At 45.6% G+C, this 17685-nt stretch overlaps 1 protein-coding gene across 1 annotated transcript in view; it reads right to left on the bottom strand.

The window, feature by feature from the left end:
• Positions 1 to 420: 420 nt before the first annotated feature.
• Positions 421 to 17685, bottom strand: part of DZIP1 (DAZ interacting zinc finger protein 1) — a 71504-nt gene continuing 54239 nt past the window's right edge. Inside the window, exons 14-21 of the mRNA XM_006879626.1 lie at positions 16557 to 16699; positions 15008 to 15170; positions 13197 to 13326; positions 12951 to 13004; positions 9867 to 10060; positions 5612 to 5739; positions 2857 to 3031; positions 421 to 500 (exon numbers count right to left, since the gene is read on the bottom strand). Of these exons, the coding sequence (XP_006879688.1) occupies positions 421 to 500; positions 2857 to 3031; positions 5612 to 5739; positions 9867 to 10060; positions 12951 to 13004; positions 13197 to 13326; positions 15008 to 15170; positions 16557 to 16699 (1067 nt within the window). The remainder of the gene's footprint in view (positions 501 to 2856; positions 3032 to 5611; positions 5740 to 9866; positions 10061 to 12950; positions 13005 to 13196; positions 13327 to 15007; positions 15171 to 16556; positions 16700 to 17685) is intronic.

Below are 17685 nucleotides of genomic sequence, written 5' to 3'. Positions count from 1 at the left end.
TTCTGAGGGTGCAGACCCCGTCCTGAGGGTAAAGACCCCATTCTGAGGATGGAGACCCCCTTCTGAGGATGGAAACCTCCTTCTGAGGGTGCAGACCCCGTCCTGAGGGTAAAGACCCCATTCTGAGTCTGGAGACCCCGTTCTGAGGATGGAGACCCCCTTCTGAGGATGGAAACCCCCTTCTGAGGATGGAGACCCCCTTCTGAGGATGGAAACCCCCTTCTGAGGGTGGAGACCCCGTTCTGAGGGTGCAGACCCCATTCTGAGGGTGCAGACCCCGTCCTGAGGGGCTTCCCTGTTAGGGTGGGAGATCCTCGTGGGTCTCGGTATTATGCCCGGGGAGGCTGGCAGCTGGAATGAACACTGTGAGGCTGCAATACTGGTGGCTTCAGGAAGCAGCTCGGTCCTCGGCGATTTTACCTAGATGTCGGAGGAGTCACTCCAATCACTCACAGACACTAAGCTGTTTTTTAATGTGCTTAATTCATTTTCTTGATGTCCTGTGGGGAAGAAGGGGAAGAGAGGGGGAGGAAGAAGACAAGACCCCATGATTAAACAAGAACATCACCAAGCTTGCGAAAACCTGTCACGTCACGTTCTAGCTGATGCCTTGGTGCTTGAAGCTGTCAGGAATCCCCTCTCCAGCTCCTGCGAGTTGGGGAGCCCTTCCCAGTGACATGGCAGCCCTAATGCCTGGGGACAGGCAGCAGCCACATCCCGGGGACACCAGCCCAGGGCCCTTCTGCAGTACTTGACCCAGGGCCGAGATGTATAATGTGCTTGATCCAGCCTGTCGTTCTAGTTCCCCTCTGGTTGGGTCTATAGTTAAGGGGAAGACTCTAAATAAACTTCATGAAGCCGGGAGGGACCACACATTCCCTAGATTCTAACAGCTACAACCCCACTGCCGTCACATGGCTTCTGACTTGGTGACCCTGTAGTGTCGCGGGGAACTGCCCAGGAGGTTCCAAGGCTGTAAACCTTTGGGAGCAACCCTCACATCTCCCCCCATCAAGCAGCTGTGACTTCCTGCAGCTGCAGCACGGCTCTTTAACCACTGCACCACCAGGCTCCTTGTTTGCTGGCGAGTTTTTTCTGATTCCAAATAGCCCTCCATTGAGTTTCCGAGACTGAAAATCTTTATTTTTTTTTAAATAAGAATGCACGTTCTGTATATTGAGATCTGTGCTTTCACCACACGAGCTCTGGCAGCCTCGTGGTCAGGAGCTGTGCTGCAGTCCCAGAGGCATGCGGTTTGAATCCACCAGTCGCTCCACAGAAGAAAGATGGGCAATTTCTTCCCAACTGCCTCTGAAAACCTACTGTGGGTTGCCTGGGACTCGATGGCACAGAACGACAACAAAGCTTTAAGGGAGGAAACCAGCCACCTTTCTCCGCGTGAACAACTGGTGAACTGTCAAACTCGCAGTTAGTGGACTGAACCATTAAGCACAACACCACCACCAGAGCCCTGAACTTGAATATGAAGTTCATTGAAAAGGGCCGTAACTTTGAGCCACTGAAAGCACCTGTGGAAACGTCGTGCCTATGGAGAGGTCCCCTGCAGTGTGACCCTAAGGACGTGTCCTTGAGGAGTCCTGGGCCTGGACGAGGAGTCAAGTACTTGGGCCCACCTCTTGGCCCTGTGCAGTGACACAAAGCCAGCATAAGGTAAATGTGGTTCTTATCTATCAGGATCAGTCTAAAGACATGACACAAATGATGCCGGTTCCAAAGGGGAAAGGCAGACGTAATGAATGGCAGTGAGCACAGAAAGGCACAGCCGGCTTGTGGGGTGGGAGGAGTGTCAGCGAGAGGCACCAAGGGCTTCAGCTCTCTAACAGACAACAATGCTGAGATGCGCAGAGCAGACATGGAGACAGCACGCGTTCATTTACAACTGCCAAAGGGAGCCCAGACATAGTGAAGGGGGGAATGAGGTGTGTCAGGAGGTGAGAGCAAACCTAGTATTCACCTATCTTCACAGAACATAAGGGACCATGTCCAACTTAAAAAAAAAAAAAAAAGGTAGTGTTCTAATCTGGGACACAGGGTTGGTCCCAGCTAGAAGGGGCAAAAACAGAACGTAAATTCTTATATAAAAAAGACAGCAATGGACAAACTGTTAACAGTATCAGCATGAAACATCTCTACACCTTGAACCAAGCCCATGTCTGTGGGCCACACGCATTTTCAAAAAAAATAACATTTTTCAAGACCGAAGATTGAGTTTACCAGTTGTTGCTGTTGTTAGGTGCTGTTGAGTCGCTTGCGACTCATAGTGACCCTATGTGCAAGAGCCCTAAAGGCCGTTCTATCCTGTGCCAACCTCGCTGTCTCTGACACACTCACTCCCACCACCCCAATCACAGAATCGATCCATCTCATCGAGGGTCTTCCTCTCCTGCACCTTCCCTCCACTTTCCCAAATACGATGTCCCTCTCCAAGGACTGGTCTCTCCTTACAACATGTTCAAAGTATGTCAGAGGAAGAAAGTCAGTAAATTATGCATCTTTGGTACTTATTTTTAAAAAAACATTTAAAAAGTATCAGAAACCACCACCATCCAGAGGAACTGGACCATCAAGACCCCAGTAATCTGGAATTTAGTAGCTGGCATCAAATAGCAAGATGATGGTCCTCCAGAAAACCATGATGGTAGAGCAAAGAAATCCCAAATCTCTCTTTAATAAATCAATAAAATAATCAGCATAACAACAACAAGCCACCAAGCTCGCTGTTATCTGGCAGTGTTTCTTCTGACGTGGTACTAACACAGCTCAAGCACAGATTTATAAGCCACTGTAACCGGAAGCGGACCGAGCTCTCACTGGGCTCTGAGGCCGCCCACCCACCTTCTCCCTTTGGTCTGTTTGGGTTGGATGCACCCCAGGCACTTGCAACGTGAGTAGATTTTGGTTCATTCTTCACGGCAGGAGGTTCCTTCTGGTCCTTCTCAGCTTTCACCCCCAAAACTTTATCTTCTTCTAAGGATGATATGTCCCAGTCATCATCATCCACGTCTGTGCACTAAAAGAAATACAAAGAAGACAAGTTTCCTAAAGGAGTTCATGTTAAAACTCACAGTTCCTCTTTTTTTCCCTCCCCTGCTTTATTTTAATTTTTGGTTTGCACACCGAATTTGTATACCTTGTGTATCTTTCATATATACTGCATTTTATATTCCTATGTCCACACTGTGTTTCACTCACATAGTTTTATAAAATCAATCACTATTCATCTCTCTGTGCCTACTTTTACCTTATCTTTTCAGGTCTCCACTGGATCTTTCCTAATTCTTTCTTTCACTCCCCACCACCCCCTGCTAACCAAACTCTGTCAACCTCGTGACTTCCTCCCCTCCCTTTCTCCCTTTCTGGACTTTCTTCCACATTTTACTAGTTATACTTCCACCTCTGTGCACAGCTGGTTTGATTGTAAAATGGTACAACCATTCTGAAAGGTAGTTTGGCATTTCCTTAAAAGGCTGAACATAGAAATATCATATGACCCAGCTTGTATGCCTCTGTTCATAAAAGCAGCGTTATTTACAAAAGAAAACAAAAACCCCAACGTCCATCAAAAAATGGATTGAGAAATTATGGGGCATTCACACAGTGGAATACTATGCAGTACACTAAGGAGCATCGGTTTTGCAAAATACTATGTAACAGGGGTCAGGGACACAGGGCAGGCTTCAGAGCTGCTGTATGTAGGGCCGCTATGAGTCACAGTCAACTTGACGGCACATAACAACAACAACATATAACATGGGAGAGTCCAAAGGGCGTTATGCTGAGTGAACTAGCTCAGTCTCGTGAGGACAAATACTGTTTGACCATTCCTCTCAGTTGGATTGAGCAGCTGAACGAAACAAGGATCCCTGATCTGGTCACTCCTGCAGTGGGAGAAGATGGACGTAGGAGTACGCATCTTGAAAGCCAAGGGAAGCCACTCCCCTTAAGTCAAACCAATTCATGGCTCTCTCCCATCCAGTTTCCTCACAGGAGGAAACTGCCAATCTTTCTTTTTTTTTCTTTTTTATTTTAACAACTATTTACAGAGACTTTGGATTTCCATACATTCATTGTTGTACTTTTCTCCCTGCCCCTTCCCTTGCCCAGTTTGCTCTTTGAAAAGTAAAAGAAAAATTCCTTCATTGGTATACTATTCCCCCTCACCCCCACCCTGAATACACTCAACTAAGCAACCTTCATTCTGGACTCCTGTGACAACCATAATGCCCTATCATCTATCTCATTTAACCTGTTCTCTCCCTCTTCTGTTTCAATGCAATATGCATAATTTATCCAGTTTTTCTTATTCTTATCCCAGCCCTGATGTCAGTCCCATTGTACAACAGTGGCGTTATGCAGTGTTTGTCCTTTTGTGATTGAGATATTTCACTCAGCATAATGTCCTCCAGGGTCACCCATTTTGAATAATATTGCATGATTTCCTTGTTTTTCAATGCAGCGTAGTATTCCACTGTGTGAATATACCACAGCTTCTCTATCCATTCATTCGTTGATGGGCACTTAGGTTGTTTCCAAATCTTTTCTATTGTGAACAAAGCCACGATAAACATAGGTGTACAGAGCATTGGTTTTACAACTTTACTTAGTATGGGTTACAACTTAGAACTGTATTCAAAGACAAATGACGTATTCCTTAAATTTGCTGCCAATCTTTGTTTCTTTAATTATAACTTAAGAGATCCAAATTCCTATTTTTTTTTAAATATATAGATTCTTGCTCTTTTCTCCAACAGCTACTGGCAAAGACTTTTCTTTTCCTGGATGAGAAAGACTCCTTCATTTTCTTGGTCACCGATGGGATGAGAGGCATGTGGTCATCCACACACCTGGTCACACAGCTCTCTAGCTGCCGTTTCACCTGAAACTCCTTATTCTCTGCATCTATTGAGTCTTTGGCTTTGTCGTCGCAGTGTGTGGTACAGCAGGCCAGATGGTCCTGGAACTTCTCCATGTTGCTGGTCACCAGGGCCTGGGCTTGAGTGAAGGGGGCCTTGCAGTGTTCTCTGCACAGGTGCACCTGCTGCGTGGACGGACGCCTGGTTCCTCACGGCAGCTGGCGCTGCTGGAACACGAGGCCCTGGATCTTCTGGGTGTTTTCTCTCTCCAGACTCTTCACCGTGGAGTCGACTGAGTCCTGCACGCGGAGCTGCTTTGGCTCCAACATGACGAGCCCACGCGACAGCCCACCGTGCCGATGCCTGCATGGACTTGCCAGTCTTTTTCATGGTTGGGAGTCACTAACATTTAGAGCACCTGCTCTGCCACCAGGGATGTGGGAAAGTTTCTGGAAACCCCTGGTTCTAATCAGTCATAGACTTCTCTATATCAATGACCTATGACTTGGCAGCATCAGGCAATACACATGACACAATTCTGAACACCTGTCACATTCTCTCTCTATAGATATGCAGTCTCACTGATCGGGGTGGGGGCGGGGATGGGAAGGTAAAAATCTCAACCTCTGCCTCACTACATGTTTGGATTTGCCCTTGATTTCACTGTAAAAAAAACACAGTTACTAAGACACATTCGTTAAAAGCTGGATTCATCCGGGGACACTCAGCAATGTCACCTTCAGCTCTTCCTGTGACTCTTTCTTGAAGGCCTCTCCAACGCTGACCTCACCGACTGGTTTATTCACAGTTTTCTGAGTTAAAACGGCCTTGTCAACTCTTTCAGTTCCCGTTTTAAAGGCCGTTCCTATAGGAAAAGAAAAATTAGTCTGTTAGGGTTTGTATTTAAAATTGTTCCTATTCTTCATTTCTAAAACAATGTTTGCAGCCTGTATTGAAAAAGAGTTGAAGCTGTGCAAACTCTGAATATTGTGAAGCATGAATGGAATAAAACCAACTGACATGTTCTGAAGCAGTGACATCCAGGGCTCCTTATACCTTTCAACAACCTCTAATACGTGAGTGTACTGCCTTAGTGTTAGGAGATGGTCAAACACAGAGTGAGGCATTAAATCAACAGCCAAGCCAGAAAGAGAAAGAGAGGTGGTTATTAGTGCTGTTCCCTGTGTCGAGAGAGGAGATGGTCCATTTCCTAGAAGCTCCCACAAACTTCCTTCTATTCTCATTAGCCACCAGACATCCTAAGCATGCACCAGGAGGCAGGAAAGCTCAACACTTGCTTTCCCAGTCCCCCACATACAGCTAAAACCCACCACTCCTGGGAGGCAAGGACGGCGAGGCTTTGATTCACATACTATGAGCAGGTTGCTAGCAGAGTCCTTGCAGGAGGACATAGTGCTTGGGAAAGTGGAGGGACAGTGAAGGAGAGGAGGGCCTTCAAGCAGGTGGACTGACACAGTGACTTCAGCACTGGGCTCGAGTGTATCTGAGGTTGTGAGGACGGCACGGGACAGGACAAGGTTCAGATCAGATGTTCACAGGGTTTCCAGGGGTTCTCGACTTGACCAGCACCTAACAACAACACATACAGCTAAAGGCAGTGGAAAGGTGTAAGAAGACGTGTATTGATGTGCTATCAGAGTGAACACGTGACCTGGAACCTTCTACACCGAATCTTCTTATATGAAAGAGGAGAGATGAGATTGTTATAGGTAACGATCCTTTTGGTCTTCTGCTACTTACAGCCAAATGTGTTCCTAACTGCTGTGCTCTCCTGGCTTCAGGAGGAACATGACTCACCAGTGACTCTCTTTCTGCTGCATTCATTCATTCGGTAAATATTTACCAAGTGCCCTAATATGTGCCAGGAATTGGTGCTACAGTTTCAGCAGTGAACAGAACACATGGAAATCTAGTGTACAACGTTTCCTTTGTTTATTATCTGTACAAACTAGGCCACAGGACCCTGTGGAAGAGGTGGATGCAGGGTGTGAGAAACGAGTGCAAAGGATGGACCCAAGGATCTGGACCTGGTCAAGTGGACCACCTGGCCTTCGGTGAGATCAGACAGACAGGAAGAAGCAGACTTGAGAGAAGAGAGGAGGAGTCTGGTTTTGCACAAGTTAAGGCTCTGCTGGATACTACGTGTTCACCCAGCAGAGGTCTCTCTGGCTGGAAGCTGGTGTTGGTTCAGGGAGAAGCTGGAACTGGAGATGGACATTTAGAGGTCATCAGAGGATGGGCAATAAGTAAGCCCAAGATACAAACTGATAAGTGTAAAAGCTCCAAAGACTAAACCCTGTGATGCCCCACCAGTATGAGCTGGGGGCACATGGGGAAACCAGACAAGGCTGAGGAGAGTGAGGTACAACCCAGGACAGTGTGATGTCATGAGAGGCAAGTGCAATGTCTCCAGAAGGCTATTAGCAACTTTATCAAATGCCACGAACATGTCGAGATTTGAACCTTGGATTTAACAACATGGTGTCACCAAGCAACCTTGACAAGGGAGGGTCTCGGGGTGTGAAGAAGCAACGGTGTGACTGGAGTGGGTGTATGTGAGAATGAGGGACAGGTCCTAGATACAATCTATACAGAAAACGCCTTTTTTTTTTTTAAACAGAAAACTCTTTGTATAAAGAAAATGATGTGATATCAACACTGGGCCAATTGGCAGCATCAGGATGGATGGTGAAGAGATTGAGATTGTACACAGCTTTAGTTTGCTTGGCTCCATAGTCAACAGTCTTGGCACCAGCAGCCAGGAAATTAAAAGGCGCATTGCCATGGGAAAGTCTGCTGTTAGGGACCTCTCCAAAGTACTGAAGAGCAATGGTGTGTCTCTGAAGACTATGGTGCGCTTGATACAGGCCATGGTCTTCGCAATCACTTGTTATACATCAGAGAGTTGGACAATGACTGGGGAGAACAGAAGGAGAACTGATGCCTTTGAGCTGTGGTGCTGGAGAAGAGTATTGAATGTACCCTGGACTGCCAAGAAAACAAACAGGTTCATCCTGGAGAGAGTTAAACAGGGCTGTTCCTTGGAGGCAAGGATTCTGAGGCTTCGTTTGACATACTTTGGACATGTTGTAAGGAGAGACCAGTCCTTGGAGAGGGACATCAAGTTTGGGAGGGTGGAGGGACAGCGCAGGAGGGGAAGGCCCTCCATGAGGTGGATTGATTCAGTGACTGGGGTAATTGGGATGGGAGTGTCAAAGGCAGTGCGATTGGCACAGGACAGAGCAGAGTTTAGGGCTGTTGTACATAGGGTCACTATAAGGCGCAGGCGACTTGATGGCACATAACAACAACAACAACAACAACAACAACATTTGGAGGGGAATATGTGGTTACTAGAAGTCTTTGGGGGGGGTGTTTTAAGGGAAAGCCCAGAGGCTTTCATTCACTGACGGCCAAGACCTACGAGAGGGGTGCACGTGGATATGCAGAAGAGGGGTGGAACTCTCCGAGCGGTCTCCTTGAGAAAGAACGAGGAGATGGGATCAAGAGCACATGTGGCGTGACCGGGCTTCATGAGGAGCTCAGGTCCCATCACCAGAGCCGACTGCGGGCAGACGTGGTGGTGGGGTTAGAGCTCTCTTTGCCATCACCTCTGCAGCTGTCTCTACCCCTGCGTTTGGACCACTGGGACTGGAGGTCAGGGAGGGCAGGCCCCCTCACATTTGTGAAGCCCAGGTTAACAGCTCAAGTGAAAGTCTTCACACCAGAGGTCTATACCTAAAAACTGTAAAGCAAACTAATAAACCGTTAAATAAAATATGTTCTGGTCTCCACCTTAAAAGAAAAGCAAATTCAGGGAAGGGGCTGGAGAGCAGGGAAGAAAATATGCAAAAAAAAGAATAACAACAATAAGGCCTTTAACTTTCTTCCATGTGGAAACTGCATACACTACTTCTGCACATATTTCCAAACACAAGCCCCTCAGGTACCGCTCGAGCCCCAGCACGTGCACACCAGCAGTGCAGTTTGGTTTGGGGGACCTGATGCAGGGGAGGAATTGGTGGGTCCCAGAAGTGAGCACAGGACCATTTGGGGAGGACATGCTATAGCTGCACATCCTGCACTGATCTGGACCAGGGCTGGTAAACTTGGGCCCCTGCGATAAAACTGGCCCATTGTCTGTTCTTTTAATGTTTTACTAGGAAAAGGCCACTCATTTACATATTGGCTATGCTGCTTCCTCAGGATGATGGGAGTTGAATGGTGGTGGACAGAAACCATACTGTCCACGCATACACATACCCCCCCCACACATACACACACACACACACACAAACAAAACAAAACAACCCTGCCTTTTTGGTCCTTTCCAGAAGACATCTTAACCAGTCCTGGTCTCTGAGGGGTGGAGGGCCAGGGCAAGCCCTTCTTGTCAGGAGATCCAATTTTTAAATTGTAACTTAAAACTCTCTTACTCTTAGTTTTTCATGCAGTTCTGTCCTGGAGAGGGTGAAACCAGGTTGCTCCCTGGAGGCAAGGATTTTAGCCTCATCTCTCATACTTTGTGCATGTCGTCAGGAGGGAGCAGGCCTTGGAGAAGGACAGCATGCTTGGAAGGGTGGAGGGTCAGCACAGGAGAGGAAGACTCTGGGTGAGATGGACTGACACAAGATTGTGGCAAGAGGGCAGCAGGAGTGTCAGAAACGGTGAGGACGGCTCAGGTCAAGGGAAGGTCCAGAGCTGTTCACAAGGTCGCAATGAACTGCAGTCAACTTGATAACACATCAAACAACAATAACACCTAATTATTTCATCAAGTTTCCTAATTCCAAATCCATGGGGAGCACCGTGGCCGTCACCTTCTCACATATGACAGCTTTAGTTCCTCTCTTAAGCTGATGACTCTCAATTCTACGTCCCCAGCCACTGCCAAGTGGGCAAAACCATGCGGAGCTGAGAACCACCGTCCTAATTAAAGTTTCCACAATTTCTCCAATGGAGAAAGATCACCTGTAGGCTTGGGAGGGAGGACCACATCCTCAGCTTCACTGCCCTCGGTCCAGTCCGTATCACTCTTGGAGGAGTCCTTGACAGCGGTGTTCTTGGTGACCTTCGACGACTTCACAGCAAGTAGGTCTGGCGACGTGTAAGCCTGGATGAAGTAGTCCTCATCCAGTTCCTCCTCGGAGCTAAACGGGGGCGTCCTGAATAGACAACAGCAAAACAGCACCGTTTCTGTATGCGTCAGTATTTAACTATCATGACTCGTAATGTTCCCAGATGACCCCCACAGAGCATAAGATGTGTGACCACAGATCAGACCATGGTGGACTCTGGAGTCAGCACACGGCATATTCACCAATACGCACTGAAAGGACCATTTACCCCAGAATCCAAATGCAAGTCTTGATTTTTATACACCTAAGAAAAATATTCCTCAAAAGAACATTTTCTCAGGGAGCTCTGGTGGCCTAGTGGCAAGAAGCTGTACTGCAATCCCAGAGGTCCATGGTTCAAATCCACCAGATACTCTGCCGGAGAAGGAGGGAAAATTTCCCTCCTGTACCAGTCAGATCTGATTTGACGGTACACACACAATAAATAAATTAAAAAAGAAAAAAAAAGAACATTTTCTCAAGAAAACAATTCTACTTATTAAAATAGGATCACCTAGAACTTAGATTTCTTCTACATGTTACAAAGGGCTTATATATATTTAGATGTGTGTGTAAATATATATATACACACATATACATATATACACATATACACACACATCCTCATTTTATTTGGTTTTTTTAATTGTAAGGTGTTGCTAGGTGCCATCAATTTTAATATAACTCATACCGACCCTATGAACAACAGATCTGAACCCTGTCCTATCCTGTGCCATGTTCATCATTTCTGACATATGACAGCCCACTGCTAACAGTCACCGCACTCAACCAGCTGAGTTTTCCTCTCCTTTGCTGACCCTCCACCCTTCCAAGCATGATGTCCCTTTCCAAGAACAGCCTCTCCGAGCCACATGCCCAAAGTACGTGAGACGAAGCCTGATGATCTTTGCCTCTAGAGCACTCTGGCTGCACCTTCTCTAAGACATACCTGTTTGCTCTTCTGGAAATCCATGAGCTTTCCTTTACTCTTCTCCAAAACCACAGTTCAAAGGTGCCAATTCTTTCCCCCTCATCCTTATTCTCTATCAAGCCCTCAGATGCACAGCAAATGATTCAACAGACTATGGCCTGAATCACATGAACCTTAGTCTTTAAAATGCTACCATTGCCTCTCCAAAAACTGGTGAGGCTCCTGACTGCAGACTTTTCCAATGCAGGTTTGTTTTTTAAAAAAGAAAAGATTTTAAGGTAGAATCTGTACTATCACCTCATTTTAAAATGTCCTTACAGTGAGGGGAGCTCTGGTGGCCTAGTGGCAAGGAGCTGCAACTACAATCCCAGAGGCTCACGGTTCAAATCCACCAGATGTTCTGCCAGGGAAAGGAGGGACAATCTCCTCCTGTACTAGTCAGATCTGATTTGACGGTACACACACACAAAAATAATAAAATAAAATTTAAAAACAATAAAAATTAAAATGTACAGTGACAGGAGTAACCCAAGCCAACCTACTGCCATCAAGTCAATGTTGACTCACACCACTGACCCATTAGACAGACCTGCCCCACAGGGATTCAGGGAAGCCGACTGTCCCATCCATCTCTCTCGGACCTGTTGGTAGGTTTGAACTGCTGACTTTTAACTTGGTAGTGAAATGCTTTCACCACTGTGCCACAGGCCTCCTTTATCATCTATGTATTTAGTAAATATTTACTAAAACTTTAAATGCCAGGCAATGTGGCAGTCTTTTAAAGAAATGATGATTCTATTATACTTTGGTCCATGAAATGATGCTCTTCTGAGATATCGGAAAACACACAGAGACAAGCAGGTTGCTCACAGCAACCCTCCCGCAAGGTTCCCAAGCTGGAAATCCCAACGCGAGAGGCACTTCTGAAGGATTCATCAGCGATATTCTCTCCACTTACAAGGCCTCAAAGAATAAACATTTATGACACCACTCTCTCCAGAGAAAGGCTGAAAAGGTGATATTTAATGGTGAAAAAATTAATTTTATTTATTTACGTTAATAACTATAATACAATTTACTGAGTATCCAACTGTCAGGCACTATATTCTCAACCACTCTGTAGACGTTACCCACAAAAATAAGCTGTTTTATAAAAAAAAAAAATAGCTAAAGAAACCAGAGGCTCCAAGCAGGTAAACAACAAAATTAATAGAATAATCCAATGAGTGACTGAGCTAAAATTTCCCGTTTTTCCAAGAGAACCCACAAGAGTAAGATCTGAGGTCATTACCAACTTCCACAAGGATTTAGAACTCTAAACGCATTATCTGGAGTAAAGCCATATTATCTTCAAGTCAGCCTTTAAAACCCAACATCACTCACTAAAACAGGCTGACTGAAATTACTGACACTGGTGGCCGGGCAACAGAAACGACACAGGGGTGGTGGAAGCCACAGGTGGAGATGGCAATGCCTTGAGCAGGAACGGATAGGGAAGGAGCAGCCTCTCACCACAGCACGATGGCAAGTAAGAAATCACATGTGCATGGCGTTTAATAACCGTAGCTTTTGGTTAACCACAATAACCACAGATGCTAGGGAGCTCAGGTGGCCTAGTGGCAAGAAGCTGTGCGGCAATGCTGAAGTCACGCGGTTCGAGTCCACCAGATGCTATGCTGGAGAAGGAGGGGTAATCTCCGGTGCCAGTCGGATCCAATTTGATGGAACACAAGAAAATAAAAAAAAAAATTTTTTTTTAAAAAGAAAAATAACGGAGTTCTGGTGGCCTAGAGGCAAGAAGCCACACAGAAGTATGCGGTTCAAATCTACCAGATGCTCTGCTGGAGAAGGAGGGGCAATCTCCTCTTATAGTCAGATCTGATTGACGGTACACTTACAAAAAATAATAAAATTTAAAAAGAAAAAGAAGCACCGATGCTGATTTATTGTGAAAGGAATGTGTTAGTGAAAAGAGCTAATTACATGACCTTCCCCCCAATGACTTACGGAGTAGGCGCAGCTTTTCTGGGGAGCTGATCTTCAATAGTCACTTTCCTAATTCTAAAAAGAAGCAGAAAAAATATTTTTCAACTGAGTGAATGACATAACTTGGCATAAATTTCTACATTAATAGAACTGGTTATCTGCATAGCCTCAAAAAACACCCAGTATCCACAAGAGAATGGTGTGAACTGTGAGTTTAATTGCTGTTGGGTCAAGCAGTAGAAGAATTTTAGGATTAAAAATACTCACTTGGGAGTTGATGTGTTATCAGTGAAAACAGGTTTTTGTCTAACTAAATGCTTGCTTTTCCGAGGGACCTGCACCGATTTGGGGATTTCTACCGATGAGAGATAGTCCATTTGAAAAACACCAGGATTATCTGAAAGAAAAGCACTGCGCGTGAGCCTCCCCAGCCTTTCTGATCATGAGTGAAAAGCAAAAGTAAATTGTGTATTACTGGCTTCACCACCAAAGAAACAGAAGTCTGTAAAGTTTAGAGTCTAGACTACCAGCTTTTATAAAAAAAAAAAAATCAAGGCCTAACATATATATAGGCCACTTCACTGTTCATAATATCCGTTTGTGCAACAACCAGCTCTGGACAAGTCTATGGTCTCATCAGGTTTTATTTTTGGAAAGCAGCTCTCTATTTGCTTATGATTTCCCCCTCAAGAGTTTTAAAAAGAGCTCTGGTGTGCAGTGCATGTAGAAGCTCACTGAAAAGGCCAGCAGTTCAAATACCCCCGTTACTCTGCAGGAGGAAGATGGGTGGTTGTCTCCTGTGAAGATTTTCAGCCTCAGAAACCGGATGGAGGCAGGGTCGCCGTGGATTAATGGCTTTAAAGATCTCAAACCCAGAGCCCACAGCACTGGACCATGACTGGATGGAGGCAGAGCACATTGGTTTGGACACGAGCTCTGGGGTTTGTGTGGCAGGGTGGGGGGCAAGGGCTGCTGCCCTGCTCCCACGGCAGCCCCCTCAGCTGTGCCTGCTGCCCGCCTGTCCTTCCAGCCTCCACCTGTCCTTTCAGCCTCCGGCGGCAGCAGCAGCAACAGCAGCAGAGAGAACTACCAGTGGCCTCCTACAAGGCTTTAACATGGTGTCCACCAACATCCAAATCAAGCAGCATCTTGATTCACAAAACATACTGTTATTGTTGTTGTTATGTGCCGTCGAGACGTTTGCGATTCACAGCAACCCTATGGACAACAGCCCTAAACCCTGCTCTATCCTGTGCCAATCGCACTGCCTCTGACACTCCCATCCCTATTATCCCAGTCACTGAATCAATCCACCTCATAGAGGGTCTTCCCATCCTGCGCTGTCCCTCCACCCTACCAAGCATGATGTCCCTCTCCAAGGACCTGTCTCTCCTTACAACACGTCCAAAGTATGTCAGATGAAGCCCCAGAATCCTTGCCTCCAAGAAGTAGCCTGGTTTAACACTCTCCAGGATGAATCTGTTTGTTTTCTTGGCAGTCCATGGTACCCTCAATACTCTTCTCCAACACCACAGCTCAAAGGCATCAATTCTCCTTCTATACTCCCTAGTCAACTCTCTGATGCATAACAAGTGATTGCAAAGACCATGGCCTGTATCAGGCGCACCTTAGTCTCCAGAGAGACACCATTGCTCTTTAGTACTTTGGAGAGGTCTCTAACAACAGACTTTCCCATCTCAATACATCTTTTAATTTCCTGGCTGCTGGTGCCAAGAGTGTTGACCGTGGAGCCAAGCAAACTGAAGCTGTGAACAACAACAACCAGAGCTTATACAGGTATATGTCAATTAACTGTTTAATATCCAAATCCATAAATATCTTTGAAAACAGGTTTTTGGCACATACCTGTATTTTAGAATTCAAATGTTAACATTCAAATGTTGCCAATGCAACATTTCCCCCACTGGAAATCATTTTAAAATTTGAAAATGAGGCTGCTGACTCCCACTCTCTTTTTTTTAATTAATCTTAATGAAAGCTTACAGAAACTTTGGATTTCCTGACTCCCACTCTTGCCAGGAGAGAGGGAACACACATGCTGGGGGCAGCAGGCTCACCTGAAGAGCGTAAATACCTCTCCTGAGCTTGAGAGTGGACCTTGTGCTCCAGGGACTCGCGAATCTGCTGAATGTCAGGCATCTGCTTTTCTCTCTCATGTCTTGCCGATTCCACCGTTCTCAGCACCCTGATAAACTGGTCGCTTGGAATACCGTGATCGTCCTGAAAAAGTAAAGTGTCACCTTCATCCGTCTGGCTGGGAAGGTGTTTTATTTTATGGGCATGTGTCAGGGCTAACTGCAAGCCTTTCAGTGCATCCTTCGTGAGCTCCAGCTGCACATAAGAAGTCCCTAGCATGTGACACTGTGTAAGCTGAAAGGAGCCCATGGCGAGTGGGGCATACAGGGCATGTGAACGACCATGTATGGACCGTTAGCCAATGATGCACGGCCGTGTGTGCAAAGGACCGAGTGAGTCCCGCAGGGGCGAGAGGAGGCCCAGGGAGGGGCTACAGGAGCCTGCAGTGGTTAGAGGTCTCAGGGAAGGCTATAGTGGGGGCCAGAAGGATGGGTTGGATCCATTAAGCATAAACAATGAGGTTTTTCCAGATGGGTCCAGGCACCTTGCCCCTGGATGACACAGTTTGTACTCATCTGCTTAACTTAAAAGGGAGACCTGGTGACCTAATGGTAAGAAGCTGTACTCCAATCCTAAAGGCACCTTGTTCAAATCCACCAGCTACAGGAGAAGGGTGGGTAAGCTCCTCCTGTACAATTTACTGCTTCTGAAAACCCACTGGAGGGTCAGCTATGAGTTGGTTTTGACTCAAAGGCACACAACAACAACAACAACTAACATACAGGTTTTTAGTTTCAATCCAGACAACACTATAGAAGAAACGCTTGGGATGCTTCCATAAAAACGACAGCCCAAGATGTGCTTAGGAGGACCAGGTAACACAGAGCAGGGGAGGCAGGGCCGACAGACAGCAACGGGCTGGGGGCACCTCGTGGGAAAGTGGAGGAGAAACAGTCACGAGACATCCTGGGAGTAACTACTCCAACGGACCAGGTGACAAGACCTCAATACAAAAGTGCAGGTACGTTGCCGAGCTGTCGCTGTGAGCACTGCTGAGACAGGAAATGCTATGCTCTGTATTTCTCTAAATAAAAATACGTGAGAATCAGAGAATCTCTGTGGAATCTGATTCACTGAAAGGATTCAATCCAAGGCACAACATGAAATGCAGTTCCTGATAAAGATGCCAACATGGACAGCATCTCAACTATGTGGGCACAAATGCTGGGTCCTTCACTACCCACTGTGAGATCTTTAAAGAGCCACTCAAACCTTTCCATCAACTGTAGATGGGGCTCTCACTCAAAATCTCAAGATTGATTCTGAGTTTTAAGTGAGTTAATATTTGTAAAGGCTCTTAGGAAGGTGCCTGGCGCACAGCGAGTCTTATCCTCATGAATGATAAATATATCATCTTTCATGACAAACACAGTGTTTGTTCCATAAACTGCTGGTCTCCAAATGGGACAAGAATAGATGGGCCTTTTTCCCCTAAAACAAAATTTGCAAGCCTCCGAAACATCAACTTACTGCATTAATCCCCAAGGTTTCCAATTTCTCCACCAAACTCTGCTCCAGCACGGTCCGGATCTCCTTAGTGAGGGCAGGGTTATTCCTCAAGGTCTTCCTTAAAGGGAACTTCTTACTGTTTGACTTCTGCTCAGTTTCCCTTCCTGAAATAAGAGGTGGAGGCAGGCTAAAGATGAATTCTAAGAAATATATAATAAGTCTCTAAACAGTAATGGTAAGACTGTTGTTGATTGCTTCCAAAAATTGTAAGATAGAATACATAAATACTAATGTTGTGTAGAACACTTAAATACTAATGTTGTTGTGTGCCATCAAGTCACCTGCGACCCTATGTACAAGAGCCCTAAACCCTGCTCTATTCTGAGCCAACCTCGCTGTCTCAAACACACTCACTCCCACCACCCTAATCACAGAATCGATCCATCTCATTGAGGGTCTTCCTCTTCTGTGCCATCCCTCCACTCTGCCAAACGTGATGTCCTTCTCCAAGGACAGTCCCCCCTTGCAACAAGCCCAAATACTAATAGGCATCTGTAATGGCCTTAAGCTTGGGGCTATTTACTCATTCAATACAATATGGAGTGGTTAAGTACAATAGCTTTTTTAAACACTTATGTCAGCTTCAGTGTTTGCCATTACTGGCTCTTTTTCATCTTACTGACTTAGAATTAGATAAGCAATGCAATAAATATATGCATTTATATAAGCATAATGGAAAGAAGTTATATGAAGGTTAAATTATTACAAATAGATTTCACTATTTCCTGAAGAATTCATCTCTCTTAAATCCTATTAGTATTCTTTCATATAATTTAAAATTTATTTTTCATAGTAAATCCAGTTTATTGCATACAATTGAAAAATTTCCTATAATTCATTTATCAGAAACCAAATTTTCTACTCCTTTAAAATATTTTACCAAAATTAAGAAAGAAAAACAAAAAAAGTTCTAGTAAAAGTATGCATTTTAAAAAATAATCTATATTTGAAGAGCTCTGGTGTCCTAGTAGCAGAAAGCTACACTGGAATCCCAGAAGCGCACGGTTCGAATCCACCAGATGCTCTGCTGGAGCAGGAGGGACAATCTCCTCCTATAACAGTCAGATTCAATTTGACGGTACACACACAA

The sequence above is a fragment of the Elephantulus edwardii genome, unplaced genomic scaffold (assembly GCF_000299155.1).
Source record: "Elephantulus edwardii isolate Elephantulus edwardi_28Jun2011 unplaced genomic scaffold, EleEdw1.0 scaffold00004, whole genome shotgun sequence".
NCBI classification, from domain to species: domain Eukaryota; kingdom Metazoa; phylum Chordata; class Mammalia; order Macroscelidea; family Macroscelididae; genus Elephantulus; species Elephantulus edwardii.
Note: the sequence above shows the minus strand (reverse complement) of the source record. Positions and strands in the feature narration are given on the sequence as shown.